This window comes from Engystomops pustulosus, chromosome 9 (genome assembly GCF_040894005.1).
Source record: "Engystomops pustulosus chromosome 9, aEngPut4.maternal, whole genome shotgun sequence".
In the NCBI taxonomy this organism is placed as follows: domain Eukaryota; kingdom Metazoa; phylum Chordata; class Amphibia; order Anura; family Leptodactylidae; genus Engystomops; species Engystomops pustulosus.
The window spans coordinates 87,811,662-87,834,553 of NC_092419.1; the positions used below are offsets into that span (position 1 = coordinate 87,811,662).

Here is a 22,892-nt window from a genome sequence, read left to right on the forward strand (position 1 = left end):
AATCCCTAACACATATTGTCTAATTGATTAACAGCCCCCTAAGAGAACAACTGTTGTATCTATAGAAAAAATGTTGAATGCTCATTTGTTTTACACTGAACCATATGTTACTACATATTCACTATCTAACATGCTATAGGATCAGGTTAGCAATGTGGATCTCATTGTCCTGCAAACTATATTGTATATATATAGTATTTATAGTATAGTATAGTATATATATATATATATATATATATATATATATATATATATAAAGTATATGTATAACGTAAATACACGAGTATAAGCCGAGTTTTTCAGCACAAAACTCTGCTTTTACTCAAGTCAATTTAAAAAAAAAACCATGTACTCACCTTCCGACGCCCCCCCGGCAAGCCCTCTTCAACCGGGTGGCGTCAGAAAGTGAGTTAACTGTTTATTTTTTTTTGTAGGCTGTTTACACCAGGGGGCTGGGCAGGCTGTATACACCAGGGGGCTGGGCAGGCTGTATACTACAGGGGAGTGGGCAGGCTGTATACTACAGGGGGCTGGGCAGGCTGTATACTCCAGGAGGCTGAGCAGGCTGTATCCTACAGGGGGCTGGGCAGGCTGTATACTCCAAGGGGCTGGACAGGCTGTATACTCCAGGGGGCTGGGCAGGCTGTATACTCCAAGGGGCTTGACACGCTGTATACTCCAGGGGGCTGAGCAAGCAGTATACTACAGGGGCTGGGCAGGCTGTATACTACAGGGGATGGGCAGGCTGTATACTACAGGGGCTGGGCAGGCTGTATGCTACAGAGGCTGGGCAGGCTGTATTCTACAGGGGCTGGGCAGGCTGTATACTACAGGGGCTGGGCACGCTGTATACTACAGGGGCTGGGCAGGCTGTATACTACAGGGGCTGGGCAGGCTGTATGCTACAGGGGCTGGGCAGGCTGTATGCTACAGGGGGTGGGCAGGCTGTATACTACAGGGGCTGGGCAGGCTGTATACTCCAGGGGGCTGAGCAGGCAGTATCCTACAGGGGCTGGGCAGGCTGTATACTCCAAGGGGCTGGGCAGGCTGTATACTACAGGGGCTGGGCAGGCTGTGACCAATGCATTTCCCACCCTCGGCTTAAACTTGAGTCAATAGGTTTTCCCAGTTTTTTGGGTTAAAATTAGGGGTCTTGGCTTATACTCAGGTCAGCTTATACTCAAGTATATATGGGTATATTACATCAATAAATAACATCAGCCAACTATCATGGCCCAAGAATGGGTAAATCAAGAAAAACATTAGATTAAGAAGTCACAAATGAATAAAAAGATCAAGGTGAACCAATGAATGATATCAATGGCTTCAGGGTCTTCTCCTTCAGTTGCAGGGAGAAGCATCTTCTACCCTTTTCACTCCCTTTCTTGCATTCTTATGGTTGTTGTACAATGTGACATACTGTGTTATGTACAGTATGGCACAACTCCATCAGGTCAACATAATTAAACACATTTGGGGGACCCCAATTTTTACAACACCGTGTTATGGACCTTGTCTTTTCTTATTTTTTTCCTATCTTTACGACCCAACAAAGAGTCGATAATATAGATCCAATCTTGTTTTCACCAGGGTCTAGAAGTCGTGTAAGTGAATCATGAGTTTATCCTCACAATGAGTTTATCCTTACGGTAGTATATAGAATAAAACCGAGGGTGGCATGTCTACCGAGCTTTCACTGTTGTTATTACCTCCATAACTTTAGATTTTCAAGGATAATAAAACGAAACCAAGATACTTTCTTCTCACATGTACAATGTTTACTTGTGCGATGACTTTGAACTCCCCACATGTACTCATGGTATGGAAAGCTTTTACATTTCAACCCAGATTGAGATAAACACACATTAAATGAAATGTAATTGAAATGTATTTCAGTCTTAACCAACATTCCACGCCAGGAAGAGCATTTCCACACTAACCATTTTACAAATACAGACATACCAGGCAGAGGGTGAAGGGGACAGTTGCCGCTTATTACAAACTGTGTCACCCACAACATTTCCAAACAATAGCAGTCAAAAGTCACATTGTGTTTAAGGGCAATTATGGCTGAACAAGAAGAATTTCACCAATCCAAACAGCATTCTTTGCATACTCTGCATAAGTATGAGTCACCTAATCCTCACTGGGAAGGAGGATTACAGAGGAAGAGTATTTACAATGTTTCTTAAAGGAAAAGTATCGCCAACTTTTTCTAAAAGTTTAAACTGATACATTACATTTCCTTTAGGTATTATTGATGTAGGATTGAGTTAGTCCTCCACTAAACTGCCGTCTTGATACCTCTTCTGAAAGGCGATCAGGTGACCACTTGAGGATAAAACCTCCTCCAATCAGATATTCTCACTAGATGAGGCTAAACTTGGTTGCACATTGCCATAATATGGTCTTTATTTAAGTGTATTGTTGCTCTGAGTCCTCCGGAGGAAAGCTGCTCTTTGTACAGCCCTTCTGTAGTACCTTATAGAGCAGTGATGGTGAACCTTTTGGAGACCGAGTGCCCAAACTACAACCAAAATCCACTTATTTACCGTGAAGAGCCAACATGGCATTTTAAGCAGTAACTTATTGCTGCCTGTTCTTCCACATCTTTCAATCGTATCGGCTGCCTGAGAGCACCAATACAGTTGAAAGAAGGAGGGAAAATTCATTCTTTTGTTGTAGCTTCTCACCAGTGTCTCTGTAGAGAAAGAATGGTGAAAGTTCTGTAAACAACTTCTCACTTTTCCCGCAGTTCCAAACAGCCAATGAAGTGTGGCTCAAGTTGTCTGGGAATGCAGGAAGATTTGGTCCTATTTAGTGAACTCTGTCCTGGGATTGTCTGAGTGCCCAGAGAAATGGCTCTGAGTGCCACCTCTGGCACCCGTGCCATAGGTTTGCCACCACTGTTATAGAGGGTCTCAAGTTAAGCAACCCCCATGAAAAAACCTTTCAATTGACATTAAACTAAAGAAATTTTTTTTTTGTGTAAACTACACATTTTTAGATTTTTGGGACACACCCAAAAATGTTTTTATTAAAACTTTATTCCTTAAAACCTGATTCCATCAGAATGTTAGACCACTTACATTTGCGTCTCATCAACTGTAAGCCGGTAGTGTCTTTGTTATATCCTGCAATGCCCACATTTTGCTAAAAAAAAGAGGTTTTAAAAATATGTTAATGAGCAGTAGGGACTCTGTGGGCTTCAGTGGAGCCTTTCTGGGCTTTGCCATGTTTTAATTTAAGCACCACTCCATGGCTACCTGCCTCATCCAGCCACTGCTTCGCGCAGAGAAGCAGTGGCGTCAACCGTCTCTCTGCAAATCTTGTACATTCAAGTAACAATCTGAAGCTGCAGCATTAAAGACTGTACTGTGCATGCATGAGATATACAGGGAGGCAGGTGATGTCACCTGGAGTAGTGTCAGGACAAGGCAGTTAGCTGATGATTGGAGGAGAGCATAAAGTAAGACATGGCCGTTGGATGCCCCTAGAGCCCCTACGGCTCATTTACATATTTTTTAAAACTTCTGTTTTAGCAAATTGCATGGATTCCAGGTTATATCAAAAACACTACCGGATTGCAGTTGATGACATACACATGTAAGAGCCAGTGTTCTAACATCAGTGATTCTGATGGTAGATTCCCCTTAAGGTTTTGCTATAAGAAATTGCGACATTCTAGAGCATAATTCATCTTCTATAAATAGTCTATTGCAATGTATACATTGTATTATATAGCATAATCTACAGGAAAGCCCAAGTTAAAAATAAAGACGCAGAATATCAGTCTGGTCAGGAGATTACTCTCATGATTTCATTAAATCAAATTTAATTTAGACCTTAATGCCAAGGGGAAGGATCAACAATTATTAATCACTACCAAGCAGAGGAAAACCATCATTCAATTATTTTCAAATCATATTAGTATTAATAAGCATCCGTAGAAATCACTTAAATTTAGCTGGTTTGGAAACCAGTTTCCTGGAAATCCTGCTGACCTGGCGACTACCTACAGTAATTTGTTTACAAACCTAAATACAATGTGGAACCATTAATAATCATGATTATGGCTTCAACTTATGAAGGAAAAACTAGTAGATACAAAGTACAGCCATGTTATTGTGTCATCTTTACTTTATGATTCAGGGGTCCTTTGATAGCGAAATTAAAGGGAACCTGTCACCACATTTTCACAAATACAGCTAGTGACAGGTTCTCAATGAAGCCTCATTAGCTTACACCCTTGTTTTAACTAAAAATTGTTTCCCTCACATCCCCATGAATCAACTTTATCTTATACTAGCTGTTGCTCCCAAAGTTGGCCGGGATAGTAAATAACTGCTCTTAGCTACAAAAAAATTGAATGGGTTAACAAAAACCTGACTGTCTGTCTCTGTGTCTTTCTGTCTCTGCCTAACTGTCTCTGCCTCTGTGTCTGTCTGATTGTCTTTGACTGTCTCTCACCGTTTCTATCTGTCTCTGAATCTGACTGTTTCTGTCTCTGACTCTCTGTCTGTCCCTGACTGCCTCTGTCCCGACTGTCTCTGACCGTCTCTGACTATCTCTGAATCCAGTTTTCTCTGACTGTCTCTGACTTTCTCTGTCTCTGACCGTTTTTGTCTCTGAGTATCTATGACTGTCTCTGTCTGTCTGTTCGTCTCCATCAGCTTCTGCATCTGTCTGTCTCTGATTGCTCAACTTCTAGCTGCCACAGAAGGCAGCAGACAATGGCTCCTGTAGATGGTGGTTAGTAAGTGGATTTTGGTAATCATGGGTTGAAATTTTTGCTCAAAACCTAGTCTATGACTATTCACAGAGAGCAGCTGTGCAAAATTTGGTGATTGCTGCAGATTCCTTTAGTGGACATACATACATACATATACATTCAGCTTTATATATTAGATTACCTCGCATCAGTGGGATCATGTGCTGCCCGGCCAGCCCCTCCCATCTACACCTCCCCATGTCTCATGCTTCTTCTCAGCATGTCATTTGATAAGTGTGACATCCTCATAGGTCTTATAGCCTCTTAACATTAGCAAACTAATGTGTATTCTCACATAGGTAATCACATTTCATTAAATTCAGAAACTAGATAGCTGTCCTTGGATACGACCATTCCTGCACTCTGGTATCAGTGGCCAGACATGCTTTATTGAGCCCTGCCTGACCACCTGGATTCAGTGTTATCATGGTTTTGGGACATGAGGTAACTCCCGGCCATTTCATATATTCAATAATTTATTTTGCGTGCATTCACTCCAGCAGTGGTGGTTATATCCAAGGACATCTGTGGTTATATCCAAGGACACCGGTGGTTATCTTCACAAAGGTTCATTTTTTTTTAATAACATGCAAATGAAGAAATGTATATATTGGAGATTTATAACATTAAATAAGTACATCTTCACACTCATATAATCTGCAAATCTCTGAACAACTGTGTACCAAATGACTCTATAATAGGATCTCTAATGCTGTTGGATCAGCTCAAGCCAGGAATTTAGAGACACAAAAATAAAAAAATATAATCAATGAAATATACAATGTCATTTGCTTACCTGTCTTTTTAGAATACCATCATTTCTGTGATTCCGGTGTATTTTCAGCCGATGACCCGTGTGGCAGGTGACCTCGCATTGTGCACCGTTGTAGTGACCATTTGTACAATTCAGTGCAGAATTTTCAATCTTTAACTCTTGACAGTCAGTATCCTCACAAGAGTAATGAACACAGCTGCCAAGAAAAGGAGGCAGATAGTTATTTCTTGTACCACAAGCCAATCGAGTCATGTAATATCTCCATTAATAGATTGTAGGACAAGACAATTGACATATAGGGGCAGATTTACTTACCTGGTCCATTCGCGATTCAGCGGCGCGTTCTCTGCGGTGGATTCGGGTCCGGCTGGGATTGACTAAGGCAGTTCCTCCGATGTCCACCAGGTGGCGCTGCTGCGCTGAAGAGCATCGGAACGCACTCAAGTTCACCGGCCTATTCCTAGTGAAGGTAAGTGCAAGATCCGCGACACATTTTTTCTTTTAAATGCAGCGTTTTTTTCGAATCCGTTGGGTTTTCGTTCGGCCACGCCCCCGATTTCCATCGCGTGCATGCCAGCGCCGATGCGCCACAATCCGATCGTGTGCGGCAAAATCCCGGGGCAATTCAGGGAAAATCGGCGCAATTCGGAAATATTCGGGTAACACGCCGGGAAAATGCGAATCGGGCCCTGTGTAAATGACCCCCATAGCTCCACATTGGGTTAGGAAACTAAAAAAAAAAAATTTGGAAGGGAAAAACTTTAGGTTCTGATGAGACCACAATAGTGACTGTTGGACCAATCCTAAAGATAGACCATCAGAGTTATAGTCCTGAAAAGTGACTTTCAAGAGAACATATCAAATGAATAAGGCTAATGCCGAAACGCGTCAATCTTTATATATGCTTTTATCCCCTATATGAACTGTTTTCACAAATCCATCAAATGGATCATTGACCATCCATTGGACTCCTGAGCCCATGATGAACAGATTATCTGTGTCTTCTTAGCCTCCTTCTTTCTCCTGCAGTGAGCATTGTATCTGAAGTCTCATACATAGCATAGACATGAGAAAAACAGTACAGAACATAAACCTGGTTTACATAAACTGCTTAAATAAGGAAGAAAGGCAGGGGAAAAGAAGGAATCATATTTCTTTAATCAATGATGAACACATTGTGGGAGCTCCTCCTGCACTATAAGAAACTGATATCAATCTAGATTCTTCTGTGCTATATCATGTTACCTGCAGAAAGGACACTGCTAATGATGAGCAGACCTGATTTTCATTGAGAAGTCCGGGTTTGGTTCAGCTCCCCCCCAAACCCACACTGGTAACACCTGGGGTCTGTGCTGGCAGTGATGATCCCAGCCAATATGGCTACTATAAATTATCCTGAGGACCATCACCCCCCATGACATCACAGGGAGCGGCAAGGTCAAAGCTAAATTAGCTTTGCCCATAGCATGTAAAGAATAACACTCCCAATCAATAGTGGTTGAGCAAACCCATTTAAAGGGTTACCACCCATGATTGGTGCAAGCACGGATCGCAAATTTTTTGATTAGCTTAGTTGATTCTGATATGTTACATGCTGCCTGCAGATAGGACACTATGTACAGTAGAATCTGCTCAGCTCCTCCTGCTCTATAACATGCTGCCTGCACATTAGACTTTCATCCCATGAATGTCTAGATTTGGACATTACTGCTGTAACTGTCAGTTAACAGTAGACAAGGGACTTGTCTGACATTACACTGACATTTGAAAAAACATTAATAATAATATTTTTTATTTAATTGAAAATAATTCCTATTCAATTATTTTACAATGAGCATCCTCCCTATATAATGTCTATACAGTTACTGTGCACCAAATGTTGTTTTGCCTTTTGCAATTTATTTTAAAGCAACAGAAGTGAATATTCTCCCGAGGACATCACTGTGATATCTGTCATTGGAGCAAAATGCATTTTTCCTTTGTTATTGCTTTGTGTTTTTAGCTATCCTGGAACTGTTTCTACATCTGGAATGTCAGCTGTTCGGATGGTAACGCTGACTAAGCTCAAATGCTCCCTGGGTCAGAGCACATCCATGAGGAATACGAAGAACACTGTCTAATAAAGCAAAGCCTATCCGGCCCAAAAAGGAACCAAATTGAACATAAAGTGGCGGTTGTAGGTTATATCACTCAATCCCCAAGTGTAGTCTTCCTCAAAGAAAATGCAGCACAGGTGAAAGTTCAAGGCTGGAGAATAACATTGCCTATTAGCTATCTCACATGCCCATAGATGCTTCCAGATGTCTCTCAGGTACTAGACGCTGCTTTCATTCTAAGGCTAAAACATGTTTTAAAAAATTGTGTTTTTTTTAAGTTTACCATTTTGTTTAAAAAAATTTTTTAGCATTTACACCCAAGAATCTAAAATGTCAAATAGTCTTGAGTATTTTTTATAATATTTTATGTTAAAGTGTAACTAAATCTTTTATTTTTTTATTTCAGAAATTAATAGAGCAGATGATAATAGATTAAAACAGATTATCTGTGTCTTCTTAGCCTCCTTCTTTCTCCTGCAGTGAGCAGTGTATTTGAAGTCACATACACAGCATTGACATAATTAAAAGAGTACAAAAAATAAAGCTGATTTACATAAACTGCTTACACAAGGAAGAAAGGCAGGGGAAAAGAAGGAAAATAAGGATCAAGTAAATAACAAATTTACTATTATCGTCTGCACTAGATTTATAAACTTTGGTTGAATGTTTAGATATGTAGTTTCTTTCATTTAGATAAGTTGAATAGTAGTGATAAGTGGACCCATTAAATTTTGGAAGATCTGTCCAGACCCCCAGCAGTAACACCCGTGACCAGTGCCAGGTGGTTAATTGTTTAAATAGAATCCTAAAAGTCGCCAGCAGAACTTATATTACTGTGGACAAGCACACAATGGCACTAACAAGCCAGCATTTTGGTGAGGGTAATCTCCTCAATACGACATCATCAGGAAGTGGTGATTCTCCCCAAATTAGTGGCACCCTGTCGGCCGTCATGCTAGAGTTAATGCCTGTGATCGGTGCCAGCACCACTAAGCATTAACAGCAGAGGGGAAGGTTGAGCAGTGCCCAGATCCTAACTGTTAATGTAGTTTTGGGTCAGGTCCGGGAGGAACCAAACCTGCAACACTATTCATTAGTTATTACCTATATATATTTTTCCAGTTGTCCAGCATGTTGTCCAACTGCTCCACTTCATACCCTCTTCATACTCCCCCTTCCGCTACAGAAACGTTCAGGAACGTCCAAATGCGGTAAGGGGTTAAAAAGAGGTAGATTTTTATGCTTCACTTTCAACCACACCAGAGACTTTTTTTGGGAATACATGTCTGTTGTGTTGGGGTTGTAAGCTATGGGACATTAGGCTGGAAGGTCAAAACCGGCTGATAGGTTCTTTCTCTTTAAACTTAAAGGAAGTGCAGAGTAGACAGTCTTATACATTGTAAGATTTATCAGTCAGCATGAGACAGTGGGGCTCATTTACTTATCCGGTCCAGTTGCGATCCCGCGGTGCGTTGTCCAACGTGGATTCGGGTTCTGCCGGGATTCACTAAGGTCGTGCACCCCTGATGTCCAGTAGGTGTCACCGCTGCGCCGAGGTCCGCCGGAGTTCACCTGCTTCTTCTCGGTGCATGTAAGTGCTTGATCTTGCGACACATTTTGTTTTTTAAATTCCGCGGTTTTTCTGAATCCGTCGGGTTGTGCGAAGGCCGCGCCCCCAGTTCCCGGCGTGATTGGGGCAAAATCCCAGTGAAATTCGCCGCAAAACTGAAAAATTCGGGAAACCTGACGAAAGTGCGGGCGCAGAGCCCTTAGCAAATGAGCCCCATTATGCTAAATCGGGTGCAGCATAAGACTTTCTAGTTGTACTTTTAGACACTTTTAGACATGAAATGACCATTAGGGGACCTAGATTGGGGTTAGCCCTCTAGCTTCTTGTTGCACTATTGCATCCTGGGCGATAAAGAATTTTATAAGTCGGAAGTCTGTAGGACATACCTGTCAGCATATACAGCCTGTGCTTCTGATGATATCATTATGTTAGAAAATAATCTCTGTATGATTTAAAGGGGGCTCCGCACCTGGGCTACATTTTGAGGTAGTATTTCAATCAACTTGGACCCTGTACAAGCTGCTGAGTTTCTACATTCTCTGTATAAGGGGTTGTCTGTAACTTTCATGTTTGTGACTGATAAATGATTTTACGGAATAGACAAGTACATCTGCTTTGCATTGTTTTTCATGAAAGAAGGAGCCATATACAATTGCCGAGTGAACCTTTTGAAGAGAACAATCCCATACACAGAACCCTTGTTTACCGGCTATTTAGTTGTTTACCCCGGCGCTGCCATACGTTACTCTAAAGGTCACAGATGAGGTAGTATGACTGTCGTGTGAGTCATCATCATCATCAATTACGTTCACCATCCGGGGGAACATGAACGTTGTAGCATTTGGAAGGACAACTTTCTCTTTGATGTGCCGGCTCTTTCGCAGGGTTATCGAGGCAAAGATGTGATAGATTCTGAACTTGTTTTCTTCCCTTTGCCAGGCAGACATGACTTAAAATAGGCATGATGATAGAAAGCAAATGTAGATGCAATTTCTTCAACTATCATCCGTCCTTGTGGTAATTGGTAATGCAAAGACCCAAACTACATAGACAAACTATACTCGTTACGACCATCCAGTAGGGGAGCTGGAAACAGTAATGTGCCAGGGTCGAGGAGGGAGAAACTGGGGAGGTGAAAGAGAGGGCTGGCAGCATATGTAGTCTGGCTGGCACTTGCATCCCCATACACGCTGCCAAGAACCCCCATCCCTTTGGCTGCTAGAAATTGAAAACAAAAAAGCACGGAGAGAATCAATGGGATGCAGATCAAAAAGACAGTGAGGAATTTCTTGCATCTCTGTCGTGTTATTTTCTTACTGTCCACAACTAACAAACGCAGTAAATCTCTAGAACCCAGTTCATTCCATTTGACATTATTTAATATAAATGATGTTTTGGAGAAATGTTACAATTTGTCCAAAATATTAATCACTGACATTTAAATTCGGCATATTTTCCTAATATTCTGTTCTGTTTTAAAGGAGCTCTCCAGGAAGAAACTGCCAAATACCCGGCATTAGGGTCATTGTACGAGAAATATGTAGACATTACGTTTCTCTACGTGAACTCTGTACTGTTGAGTGTGGTATCTAGAGGTCTCTTACACTTACCGGGTCATTTTTCACTTAACCCTCCAGTGCTCTTAGGAAGACTTAGCCGAGTACTTTTCCATTTGCTTTTCCTTTATACTTATTGTATATACAGAGCTGCAAAATGTTCCTGCTTATGGCAACAGGCTGTACCTTCCTAATTACCAGAGTAGAACAAGATCCAACCACATGCGGAACATGAAAAGTCATTTTGTAGCATTAAATGCTGATAAGCCATGAGGAAAATCGCCATATACTGGATGTTAGTGTTCTCCACTTCAGAGAACATTCCTCTGAGATAGGGTTCATTCATAACAGACGGATCACCTTCTGCCTGGAGTCTCTAGGAAACCCTTCGAGTAAGAAGAAATTTTCCTGAAGTGCCACTCTAAGGAAAATAAATGGTGTTTATGACCAAAAACACTTGTCTGTCCTACTCTATGGAGACAATTTACAACACAAGAGATCCTAGAAGATCTACTCTGCATGGGATCATGGGGTGATAAAACCCCCTCTCAATGTGGCCATGTCATTCAATCGGGGGAATTTATTTTTTGGATGGAAATTTGCCTTTTTTCAATTTGGAGGTTTGGGGTTTGTTTGATTTATCATAGGTGGTATTGGGGGCGGATAAAGACTGCCAGGGGCCCTAATCAGAAGGAATATTATAGCCCCTATAAATTCCCTACAAATTCCCTTCCTACATGTGGTACTGGAATCAGCTTCTTGGGGAATGGAAGATGTGTCCTTCCTGCCTGCCTTCAATCTGCAGTTTAGGACCTTTGAAGGACATTTATGTGTATTGAAAGCAGGGACAGATGCACAGGATTTCATGGCTGATGGTCCTTCTTAATATAAATTTGGTGGATGGTTTTGGGTAGCCCAAGCAAATATGAGAAAGTAATACATGACACCGAATGAGTAGTGTGTCTAGTGCGTATTTCTTCCAGAAAACCCATTAAAACAGGATTACTATGCTTTAGTAGAAGTTGAAATACACATTTTGGAAGGCTCTTGGGAGTAACCAACTTGGAAATATTTAGCTTTTAATAAGAGCTGACTAACCCCTTATGCACACAACTGTGTATGGGGGGCATGAGATAGCTAATAGAGACCTACAGTCCATCTGACTCCAATGGCAGTGCTCATCCCTTATATCTCCACGGGATGCAAACTCTCCGCTGTTTCGGCACATGGTGCATTGGATAAGGACAACAAAATTCTACACTGGATTTATATTCTGATGTTCCAAACTACGTAGACATATTAAGCTAGAAAGTCTAGGGCGGCACAGTGGCTGAGTGGGTAGCACTTCTGCTTTGCAGCACTGGAGTCCTGGGTTTGAATCCCACCCAGGTCAACATCTGCAAAGAGTTTGTATGTTCTCTCCGTGTTTGCATGGGTTTCCTCTGGTACACCGGTTTCCTCCCACACTCCAAAACACACTGTTAGGTTGTTTAGATTTAGAGCTCCATGGGGACAGGGACCAATTTGTCATGCTTTGTGCAGCGCTGCGTAATCTATGTTCGCTATATAAATAAAGAATTAATATTATGGTTTAGTAGAAGGAGATGTAGTTTATGTGTCCTACCACCAACTTTTGATAAGTGTGAAACCCCATTAATTTAAACAGTGTTATCAGGGAGTCCATGGTAGAGGTTTCCATGGTGAGACTCTTCCACTCTTTTTGTTCTTGTTATTTTGTTCTTGTTATTTAAAATGTAAAAATCGCACAATGACGCCGCCCAGGTTTCTTTAAATTTCTTCTTTTTTCGAAATGAAAGAAGAGACAGCATACTGGACAGATTTAGCTAAACAAATCCATATTGCTGTAACCAGCACAGTCCATACAAAGCGAAAAAAAAAAAGCCGGATTGTGTTGATTCTGGCACACAGACATTGTTGGAAGGAGCACAGAAGTTAAATGAGCAGGAAGGTGCTCGCAGTTATCATGCTTCATGGGATCTCAGCGCGTTCTTGCACAGAATGTAATGAATTTGCTTAAAGTTCACATCTGTTCTAAACTGTTCGAAATAGGAACTTTGCATGAAAACTTTGTAACTTTGTTTAACAGACACCAGCATGTGAAGAGTAATGGATATGTACACATAGATCCTTAAGAAACAACCTCGCTCGAGCACATTTTCTCCCTTGCTGTTTACAACAAGGTTATAAAATCAGACTAACTAGAGCCCGAGAAAGCAAACACTTTATTCTTTTTTATTTCCAACATCGGAATAAGCTACAGAGTAATTTCACTTTATAGTAGAATCATTGATCTAGGTAAGGAACAAAAAACAATTGAGAACAGCTGTAATATTTAAGTCCCCTCGAAAATCATATTTAATATAGAATAGTTGTACATTAACCGGTTAAAGAGGCACTCCAGCAGATTTTTGTTTCCTACCGGTAGTTGATAAAATTAATTGATAAAATTGCTGGTTTTAAGGGCTATTTTATGTGCCATATGTAGGGTCTGGTCTGCATCTTAACTCCTCAGATGTAAGGGGCTTTAAGGGAACCTGTCAGCAGAAATTGACCTAATAAACCACTAAATAAATAAACAATAAATAAAAAAACAATAAAGAATAAATCACATTTTGTCATGCAGTATACACACACTCCAGATCATGTTTCTTTCATGACTCAGTGTGGTGGCATCTTCCAGGAAATCAACATTGAAGTGAGATGTAAATTGGTTGTATAAAGTCAAGGAGGCGGAGAGTTTAACACTAAAGTCAAGCTCTCTCTTCCTCACTGTAATTGTTGGTCCTGCATCCAGAAACTTCACTATGCATATGTTTTGAAGTCCGATGCATGATTTCAATCACAGTGGAGGAGGCGTTCAGAGCTTGACATCAGTGTTAAACTCTCCTCCTCCTTGACTTTTTACAACCAATTTACATCTCACTTTAATGTTGATTTTCTGGATGATTCCACCACACTAGATCATGAAAGAAACGAAAACTAGATGGTGTTATGCTGCCTAACAATATTCTGATAGTGGTTTATTAGACCAATTTCTGAAGACAGCTTCCCTTTAAAGAGGTCTCACAATATAAGGCTCCCAGTTTAATGTGATGTGCTGTCACCCGCTTCCTGCTTGGGTTAGACTTCTCCCTGGCAGCTTTTGCAAGCAGTAGGGAGGGTTGAATACTGTATGCACCATCTCATAGGAATACATTGAAAATGCTGCACATTGAAAAATCTACACCTTATATAGCAATAGGCAAAAATTGGACCAATAGGTGTTGAGTTTGATTGGTTGGAGAGTTGACTTTAAGGATCTGATAGGTGATGTTACTATTTTGTAGTTAACATGAGTTTAGCCAAACAAAATAATCATCTTTAGAGATAAGCAAATGTTTCAAGATTTGATTGGCTGAAGCTTCACCGAATTTTTCAAAAGATTCGGGTATGTGTCTAAATAGGATCTGTCCGAACCAATGTTGCTCCAATTGTACTGGAAATTGTCTTATATCCCACCTCTAGTCCTCAAAACACTGTTTTATTTATATTAAAAAGTCCTATACTTTTCACTTTCTACTAATTTTATTTTAATGAACCCTAACCATAGCCCGAATGCAAACCATTTTGGAGGAATTTTAGTCCACCATTTTAGAGGACTATAGTTTGTTATATCCCAATTTCCAGAACAATGCAAACATATAGCATCATCTGAATAAAATGGGACATCGATCCACACAGCTAAGTTACATTTGGGTTTGGGGAAAAAAAACCCGCCTGTGAGGTTTTATTTTGCCTTCCTCTAGATCATGGGATAATAAAGACAACTTGTTTGACTTTTTTGGGTTTTTTTACCATATGATACCTTTTTTACCAAATGTCCCACATTTGCTACTGATTCCTGCACTGCAGTGATGTGCCATTCCTCTGCTATTAATCAATGCTAGGAAAAGGGATTGTATTTGGGTCACATGACAGAGTAATGGGATGCTACTGTAGTACTGGGATACTATGAATAGGTCATATGCAAATTTAAGCTTACAAGAAACACTGGGAGATTTCAGTGATGATCTGGGATATACTATAGCCCATACTTATTATTTGTTCAAAATTAGTAATAACTCAGCATAAACAAAGAATTCCAAATCCAAAGAATTCCAAAGAATTCTGTTTACCAATAAAACATTTCCTCCAAAGTCAAGTGAAAATTAGCATAAAACTCCATCAAGCTCAAAAGTTGGAGGGAAGCATCAATTTAGTTCGTTCTATAGCAACAAGCACCATGTATCAGATGGAATAAGACAATTTTATCTTTTAAACCACATCAGATTTGTGGTTCTGTGAGCTAAAGAATCAGCGATATGGGCAGGTAAAATCATGGTTGGGTATAGGATCTACAGAAAAATAAGCAATTTTTTTGTTTTTTTAAAATTATCTTGCAGAATCACACTCCTGAATTTGAAAGATGAGATTCTCATCTTTAAAGAACAACTGTAAATGTTTTTGTTATCCACAAATCAACAACTCTTGGGATGTAAAACAACTTTGCCTATGCTCACAAGCCCTGGAGTCCATCTGATAAACAAATCTACAATTGTACGGTGTCACAAGAGGGGAGTGGCTACTGCTCCCTGCTCACAGAGGAGGAGATCATGTGACAGAGCTCTATCGGTGTATGTAGCAGGGCTGGATGTGTTCAGGACTGTGGATACAGATGTCTCCTACACAGAATAGTGAGGTACAAGATCTACCATGTTCCCCTATCAGTTCCTCCATCCCAAAATGTGATTCGGCAGAACTTTCTGTCTCTCTCCTCCCCCACCTTGTACTGGACAGTATCAGCTCTGAGCAGAGATGCTATTAACCCTTAGTGCTCTGACAGCACAGGCATAGACTTCATGTTCTACTTCTTTTACTCCCTGCTCCTCCATGCGATGTAAGCTGCCAGGCTGTCACCAAATTCATCCTGTATGTGCACTGTGCAGTGTTCCCTGTTCCTTTATGTGATGAAAGCTGCCAGGCTGTCACCATATACATCCTGTATGTACACTGTGCAGTGTTCACTGGATTTACATATGAAAATGTGGCAAAATCATTATTACTTTACAGTTATACTTCTCTCTCCAGCTTTTCAGCCTGAGAGGATGGAGAAGTTGCATAATTTTAAATGACCATACACAGGGCTTTATTCCACATAGAATCATGGTTAAAGAAGAGACTTTTATCTTCCAAATTGTATGAGGCCTGTGGTTCTATGCTATATAGAATCGGAGATACAGACAGATTAAAGACATAGGTATGAATTGGATATTTATCTGCAGCTTGAATTCCAAGCAAGTCTGCTGCATTAGCAAGTCTGCTGCAGTTTGAAAGATGAAATTCTCTTTTTTATACAACACCAGAACCATGTTACAAGCCATTGTTGAGTCCAATATATAGGTATCTAAATTATTGCTCCCCCCTCCAGCCTCTGAGCCCGACTCATTGCTGGCATAAAGATGACAGTTTAATGCTCATTTTTATATGACTTTGGAGAGTTTATTTTGTAGGTAAATGGTTGCAATTTAACACAAAAGATGCAATTGCAGAAAGGACATTTCATACCCTACCCGAGGGGACTGGTAGTTTAGTTTAATAATTATAGGCGACAGGTTTCCTTTAAGGACAGAGAACAAGGCAGATCAGAGGATATCTTAGAGTTTAAATGGTTACACAACTAGAGAGAGAGTGAAGAAAAGAATAGTAGAAGCAATAATGATCCCGAGAAGAACATGAATACTCTCAGGAATACAGACTACATAAGGAGACAATTTGTGCCGTCCTAGGACTTATACACAGATGTCTTAAGATGAAGTAAGAAAAAAGTTACTGATACCACCTGGATCATAGACATAAAGTACAAGACACAAAACAATCACAATCCTGATTATTGCCAGGTAACAAAGTTATATTCTCAGTAGATTAACTAAAGGGGTTTTCCAGGTTATTAAAATAATTGACCTCTCCAAATGATAGGTCATCAGTAGAGATAAGTGGATCTGATGTTTCTGTTTGGGTGCAGACCACACAGCTGAACAGCCAGTCCGGCAAATTGATGCCCCTAGTTACTAGAAAAGGCTAAGGAAATCAATTTGCCAGATTGGCTGTTCCTCCATCGATCTGGCAATATGTCAAGGTTGCGTGGACCGAACCCCAACCTTGACCTTAATGGAAACATAGGATCTGTTCTTTTCTAGTTATCAGTATCATATAATTGGGATATAAATAAATGCAAGCCAATTCACTGTTCTCTGTGGAGTAGTTACCATATATACTCGAGTATAAGCCTAGTTTTCCAGCACTTTTTTGTGCTGAAAACTGAAAACCCAAACTCGAAAAAATATATCAAAACTCACCTTTCTGGCTTCCCCCACTGCTGGCTATATACTGAGGCAGGGGGCTGGCTATATACTGGGGTATATGGGCTGGCAGGCTATATACTGGGGGGCAGGTGCTGGCTATATAGTATGGGGCAGTGTCCGGCAGGCTATATAATGGGGAGGCTGTGACCAATGCATTTCCCACCCTCGGCTTAAACTCGAGTCAATAGGTTTTCCCAGGTTTTTGTGGTAAAATTAGGGGCCTCGGCTTATACTTGGGTCGGCTTATACTTGAGTATATACGGTAATCTGGGTAACTGCATCTCAGCTCCCATTGATGACCCTTCACTGTGAATATAGCATCAGTATTGATTGGATAGTATTACTTTATCCCCTACTTGGGTGTTTGAGTATCTCCTTTACTGGCCTGGTCTGCAAAAATTTACAGAATCTGTAACCTAACGAATCAGATATTGACTGTCGAAACTTACAAAATGCCCTAAATTTACTCACTAATAATCTGTTATACATGGCATGTATTATTGTATCTAAATGGTGACTGTCATCATGGCTCTTTGTTCATAATTTACCCAATTATGATGCATTTTCTATTAAAGACTAAGAACTGGCCCATCTGTTGCAGCTGTGCAGCTTCCATGACTCAGACCCTAACCATGCATAACCAAGTCCTCAGGAAATCATTCCACCTCCTAGAAAGACTATTGGGTAATGAAGTAGTTTCATTTTTCTAAAGTAGTTTCCCCCCTCAAAACGTTGTCAATGGGATATGAAATAAAATTCACATTACACTTGTGTCCCATCTACACTCATTTTGTACCCAGGCACTTACTTATAGCATATCTTTCTTATATATCTGCCCCTTTGCGTTGGGAATTTTGGCGCCATGTGCCTTTGTACTACAACTTTTAGAATCCATAAATAAAAACTGTTAAAACTAAAATACACATTGCAGTACAGTCTCCTAAGTGCGGGTCATAAGCGTGATTTGGAATTATTCCAGAATGTAGCATTATAGAATATGACCTCTCACTCTATCGTCATCTTTACTATCATCGTCGCCATCCTGTGCCATCACTTTCACCTGATCTCACCATCACTCAATTCTCTCATCCTCAGGTTTGTCGGCTTCTTTCAGCACCAGAGAACCCAACCATCCCTTGCAATAGTGTTCTAATCTGTACCTTTCAAGTAAATTGGTATGTGTAAATGTATATCCATTTGCCTGCTGTTATCTGGAGACTGCTTCCGTCTCTGTCTCTCCGTCCATTTGTTCACACTCACTTGGTAGTAGTCACTAATTTGTCTTCGGTGTGTAAATGTAAGACTCGTGTTCTTACTAGACCTTGGCCTTACAGCGCATTCTACTAAGTGCAGATCATAAGTGCAAATCTGAATTATACCATAATTAAACTCTCAATGTATCCAGTGGCCGACTGCACAGCTAGAATTGTGCAATTGTGCGCAGGTGCCCTACGCCGGTCCACTCCACTGCTGGTCGTGCCCCCTTCATGCCCATCCACACCTCCTTGGCATGGAGATGCCGTGAAGAGGTAAATAATCACAATTGCTTGTGGTTCCCTAGAAATTGAAATTATTTTAGGGAATATATGCCAGTTTTCTGGCATAGAAGCCTTGGTCTCGCAATACTAATTCATCACTTACCCTGTAAAAAGGTTATTTGTGGCATAAACAATCATGACCTCTTCTGTGTTACACTCTGGCTTCGTAAATGGGAAACCCCCCGCAATATATGTTCTTTGCTCACTAGCTATCACTATCTCTGCTTCTCATTTCCAATAGTGATATCTCTCCAAAATGTATCAGGTCCTCCTTCTACTTATTCCAGATCTCTGTAGTTTTTGCATTTTTTTACTTGTATTTGTTCTTGTCTTCATGTGATATATGTGAACCCCTTATTGGATGTACAGCACCATGGAATTAATGGCGCTCTATAAATAAATAATAATACAACAATAATCCCACTTGAAGGTTATGGTAGTTCTTATTGAAATCATTGGATAGGAGGTATGTATTCTTGTTGTGTGACCTACATTGTTAATTCACATGGGAACCGGGCTTGCACCAAACCTCAAGGAAAGCTAATATTAACCATTACATTAACTACTCCCGTGACCTATATTATAAAGCAATTCCTATTACTGTCCTTCTGCGTTTCTATGGCTTCAGCTGAAAATTTTACTATGGCCTTATGCACATGGGTGTTATTTGGGGCTGTCTGCTGGCAGTTGTGCAGCAGCTAGCACACATCCTCACTTACTTCCAGGGGCACAACCCCATGCATGCTGACTGCCCGGGCCGAAATGATAGAACAGGACATATTCATGGCAATGTTTGCAACCCGGGTATTCTTTTTCAATTGTGAGTGGCGTGTGATTGGTGCTTACATGCTAATGACAGACATGCTGCGAACAAGAGAGCACGGGCCCATTTTTTTATGGTCCGCTAGCAGACACACATGCAGCCTATTAGCATAGAAGTAGATTGACATTTTTATGATATTTTTCATACAATAGCTGACATGAACTAAAACATTCAATTCCTGCATTCCTCATTTAGTGATAAGTAGAGATGAGCGAACCCGACATTGGAGTTCAGGCTGCCTACGCGAACGGCACATGTTGCCGGTTTGGTGACCGTAGAGCTCATTGTGATAAGACCTAAGTAAGCAAAACAATCAATCCAGAAGACTATTATTTGGAGGGCATCCTCACTCTTGTAGACCATATTTTCTGTCCAAAATTTCAGCTCCATTGCAAATATTTTATTGAGGGCTCTAATAATAATAATAATATTAATCTTTTTTTTATAGCGCCATTACATTCCGTAACACTTTATAAATCAACGGGTAACAAGTTCAATCCATGTGATGCCTATAATTTTGGCCTTTTTACTAGTTCGTTTTGCTTTCCAAAAATCTACTACAAGTAGTTAAGTTTTTCTCTTTTTTTGCCCTCCCTTTTTTTTAGGTGACTTTAATATTTTAGGAGTTGATGAAATGTAAAATCTACAAAGGAAATTGTAGCACAGCTTTCACAAAACAAACTACAGTCATGTTTAAAGTACACACAATCGTGCGCTGAATCCAAAATCAAGCCGTTCCTGTCTTTATTTATTGGTGTATGAAAGAATAATTTCCAATAAAAATAACATTGTAGGAAAAAAACACAGCATTTGTAGAGCCCAGCCAAATAAATAGGAAATACATAAAAAAACCTGGCTGTGGCAGCTAAACGTCCGAGAGTGAAAACCTTGCCAGTTTCATGTGAATGCTCCAGTGGCAGCCTTCTGCCCTCCAGACATGTCTCTGAGCGATAGGACTGAAGTTACTGGATAGACACAGGATAAAATTGGCCTCTAAGTTAAAAATTAAGTTTTTGGGGTGACATACTGTTAATATTACACAAAAATGAGTTGAGTTTCAGGTACCCAGATTGACCACTATAGAGAAAACTTCCGACAGTAGCTGTTTGTGAGTACAAGTTCAAATGTTGTCTTTGTGTTTTATTTTTTACTCAAACTGAGCTACACTTAGCTTTGATATCATGTCTTATTTTGCCATAGTTCACTGTTACAAGATATGGTACCCCCATGATATTTCTAGCCACAATAACATAACCAGCTCCACAAAGTGGCTTAGTGGTTGCGTTGTAGCACTGGGTTCTGGTTTTGACTCTGACCAAGGGTAACATCTACATGGAGTATGTGTGTTCATTCAAGTGTTTACATTGGTTTCCTAAAGTTTTTCCTACCACAGAACACAACCAGACTTACAGTTTAAAGAGGACCTGTAACCACTACTGCAATTCAGTGTATTCTTGTAATCCCTCTGACCGTAACAATTCTGGAGCATCTGTTCCTTTGTTAATGCTCTATATAAGTTTGACAAATAGGCGTTACTCTTTCTCTTTGTTTTTCCCTAATTGGGTAGAATCAAACTGTGAAGGACACATCCCTAACTAATAGGAACATAGTCGTCAATTGATACCATTAATAACAAATAATTCAGAGCTGTAACAAAATATGCTTTGTGATGGTTATATATAAAGCAATAGGTTCTCTTTCATGAACTTCCTATCAAACTGGACCATAGTTCTGTGCTCCGTGAGAATTTTCCTAATAATAGTTGCATATACCATGTCCAGGGGTATTTTCTCTGACTCCAGAGCCAGGTCCCAAATCACAAAAGTCTCAGTATGATAACCTCTGCCAAGCTTCCTCTTTTCCTACTCTAACAGGAAGTTACTGCAGCTGGCCAATCAGAGGCCTGTCAACACAGGAAATCAAAGTGCCAATACCAAGGTTCCATATTTTTTAAATCTAAATGAAACTAACATATTTTGTTTATTAAATGCTACTAAAATTCTAATGTTTTCTAATTTATATCCAATTTAAACTTTTAACATATAAATTTCCTAACATGATATAATACTCATCTGGTATGAAAGGGAGCGGTAGTGACTATGAGATCTGAATTTGTTCTATGATAAACTGCCAAGGACTTGGAAGAATTTTCATTGAGGAAATTGTTTTCTTAAGACAGGCCATATGTACGTTTTAAGAAACATAGTACAGAACACAGAGTCAACATTGATCTGCCTGCTTATAAAGTTATTAAAAAGGACCTACGACTGCGAAATATGGCAACCCACCAACAAAAATCCTGTAATTCATTATGAAAGTCATATTATCATGAATGGAATTCAGTCTTGCTACAACACTGATAATACTATATGGTATGTTAAGCCAACATTTCATAATCGTCTATATCAAAAGTTAGATTTTATTACAGCAAAATAACAAACAGTCAAAGAGAAGGAAGCATTCAGATATATCTAAAAGTACTGAGGGGCCTAGGGGTTTCAGAGTGCCTGGGGGAGAAAAAGTCTACAAAGCCAGGTGAAAAGGATGGTGCTTCACTAGAGTGACTGTTACTGGTGCATTACATTGATTTGGTCGGAGGATTGAAAGGTTTTACAGAAGAAGAAGAACATAGAAGTAAGACCACAAAAGGAAATAAATTAGACTCTGCAGTTAAAAAAAATAAGTTGGAAATACCATAATATAGTCAGACTACAAATACAGAATGGCTAAAAAAATTTAAACAAATGTTACAATCACTTTATAAATTTCCCAGATTTTTGAGCTGTTTTCTAATACACACGAAAGTTGACCACTTGGCAAAATGTTGGCCATAGTGATTTGCTTAGTGGAAACATTCCCATGTCAAGAGAGAGTTGCAAGTAGAGACTGGTAGACTACTGTGACACTTCAATCATTCAAGTCCTTTCTTTATTTTTATTGGCCACTGGCCACACAACCCCTTATCCCAAGTATCACAATCCACCTATGTTACACTTGCAAATAGTCAATGACAGAGAGAGACGAGAGGAGACATGAGGGGAAAATAAGGGTGCAGACCCTTGTGTAGTATGTTTAAAGGGAACCTGTCATCAGAAATTGGCCTAATAAACCACTACCAGTATAATGTTAAGCATACGAACAGCTTCTAGATCAAGTTTCTCTCATGCCTCAGTGTAATGGCATCATCTAGAAAATGAAGTTTGAAATGAGATGTAAGTTAGATGTATAATGTCAGGGATACAGAGATTTTAACACTGAAGTCAAGCTCTTCCGGCCTCTGAACAACTCTTCATGCACCGGACTTCAGGAGATCAGATCAATGATTTCCCAGTATGCAGGACTATCAAGTACAGTGAAGGGGG

General features: G+C 40.1%; 1 protein-coding gene across 1 annotated transcript in view; it reads right to left on the reverse strand.

Annotated features, from left to right (window-relative positions):
- The window catches only part of PAPPA (pappalysin 1), a 192,670-nt gene that overhangs the window by 31,599 nt on the left and 138,179 nt on the right, over positions 1 to 22,892 (reverse strand). The window contains exon 14 of the mRNA XM_072125355.1: positions 5,568 to 5,742. Coding sequence (XP_071981456.1) covers positions 5,568 to 5,742 — 175 coding nt within the window. The remainder of the gene's footprint in view (positions 1 to 5,567; positions 5,743 to 22,892) is intronic.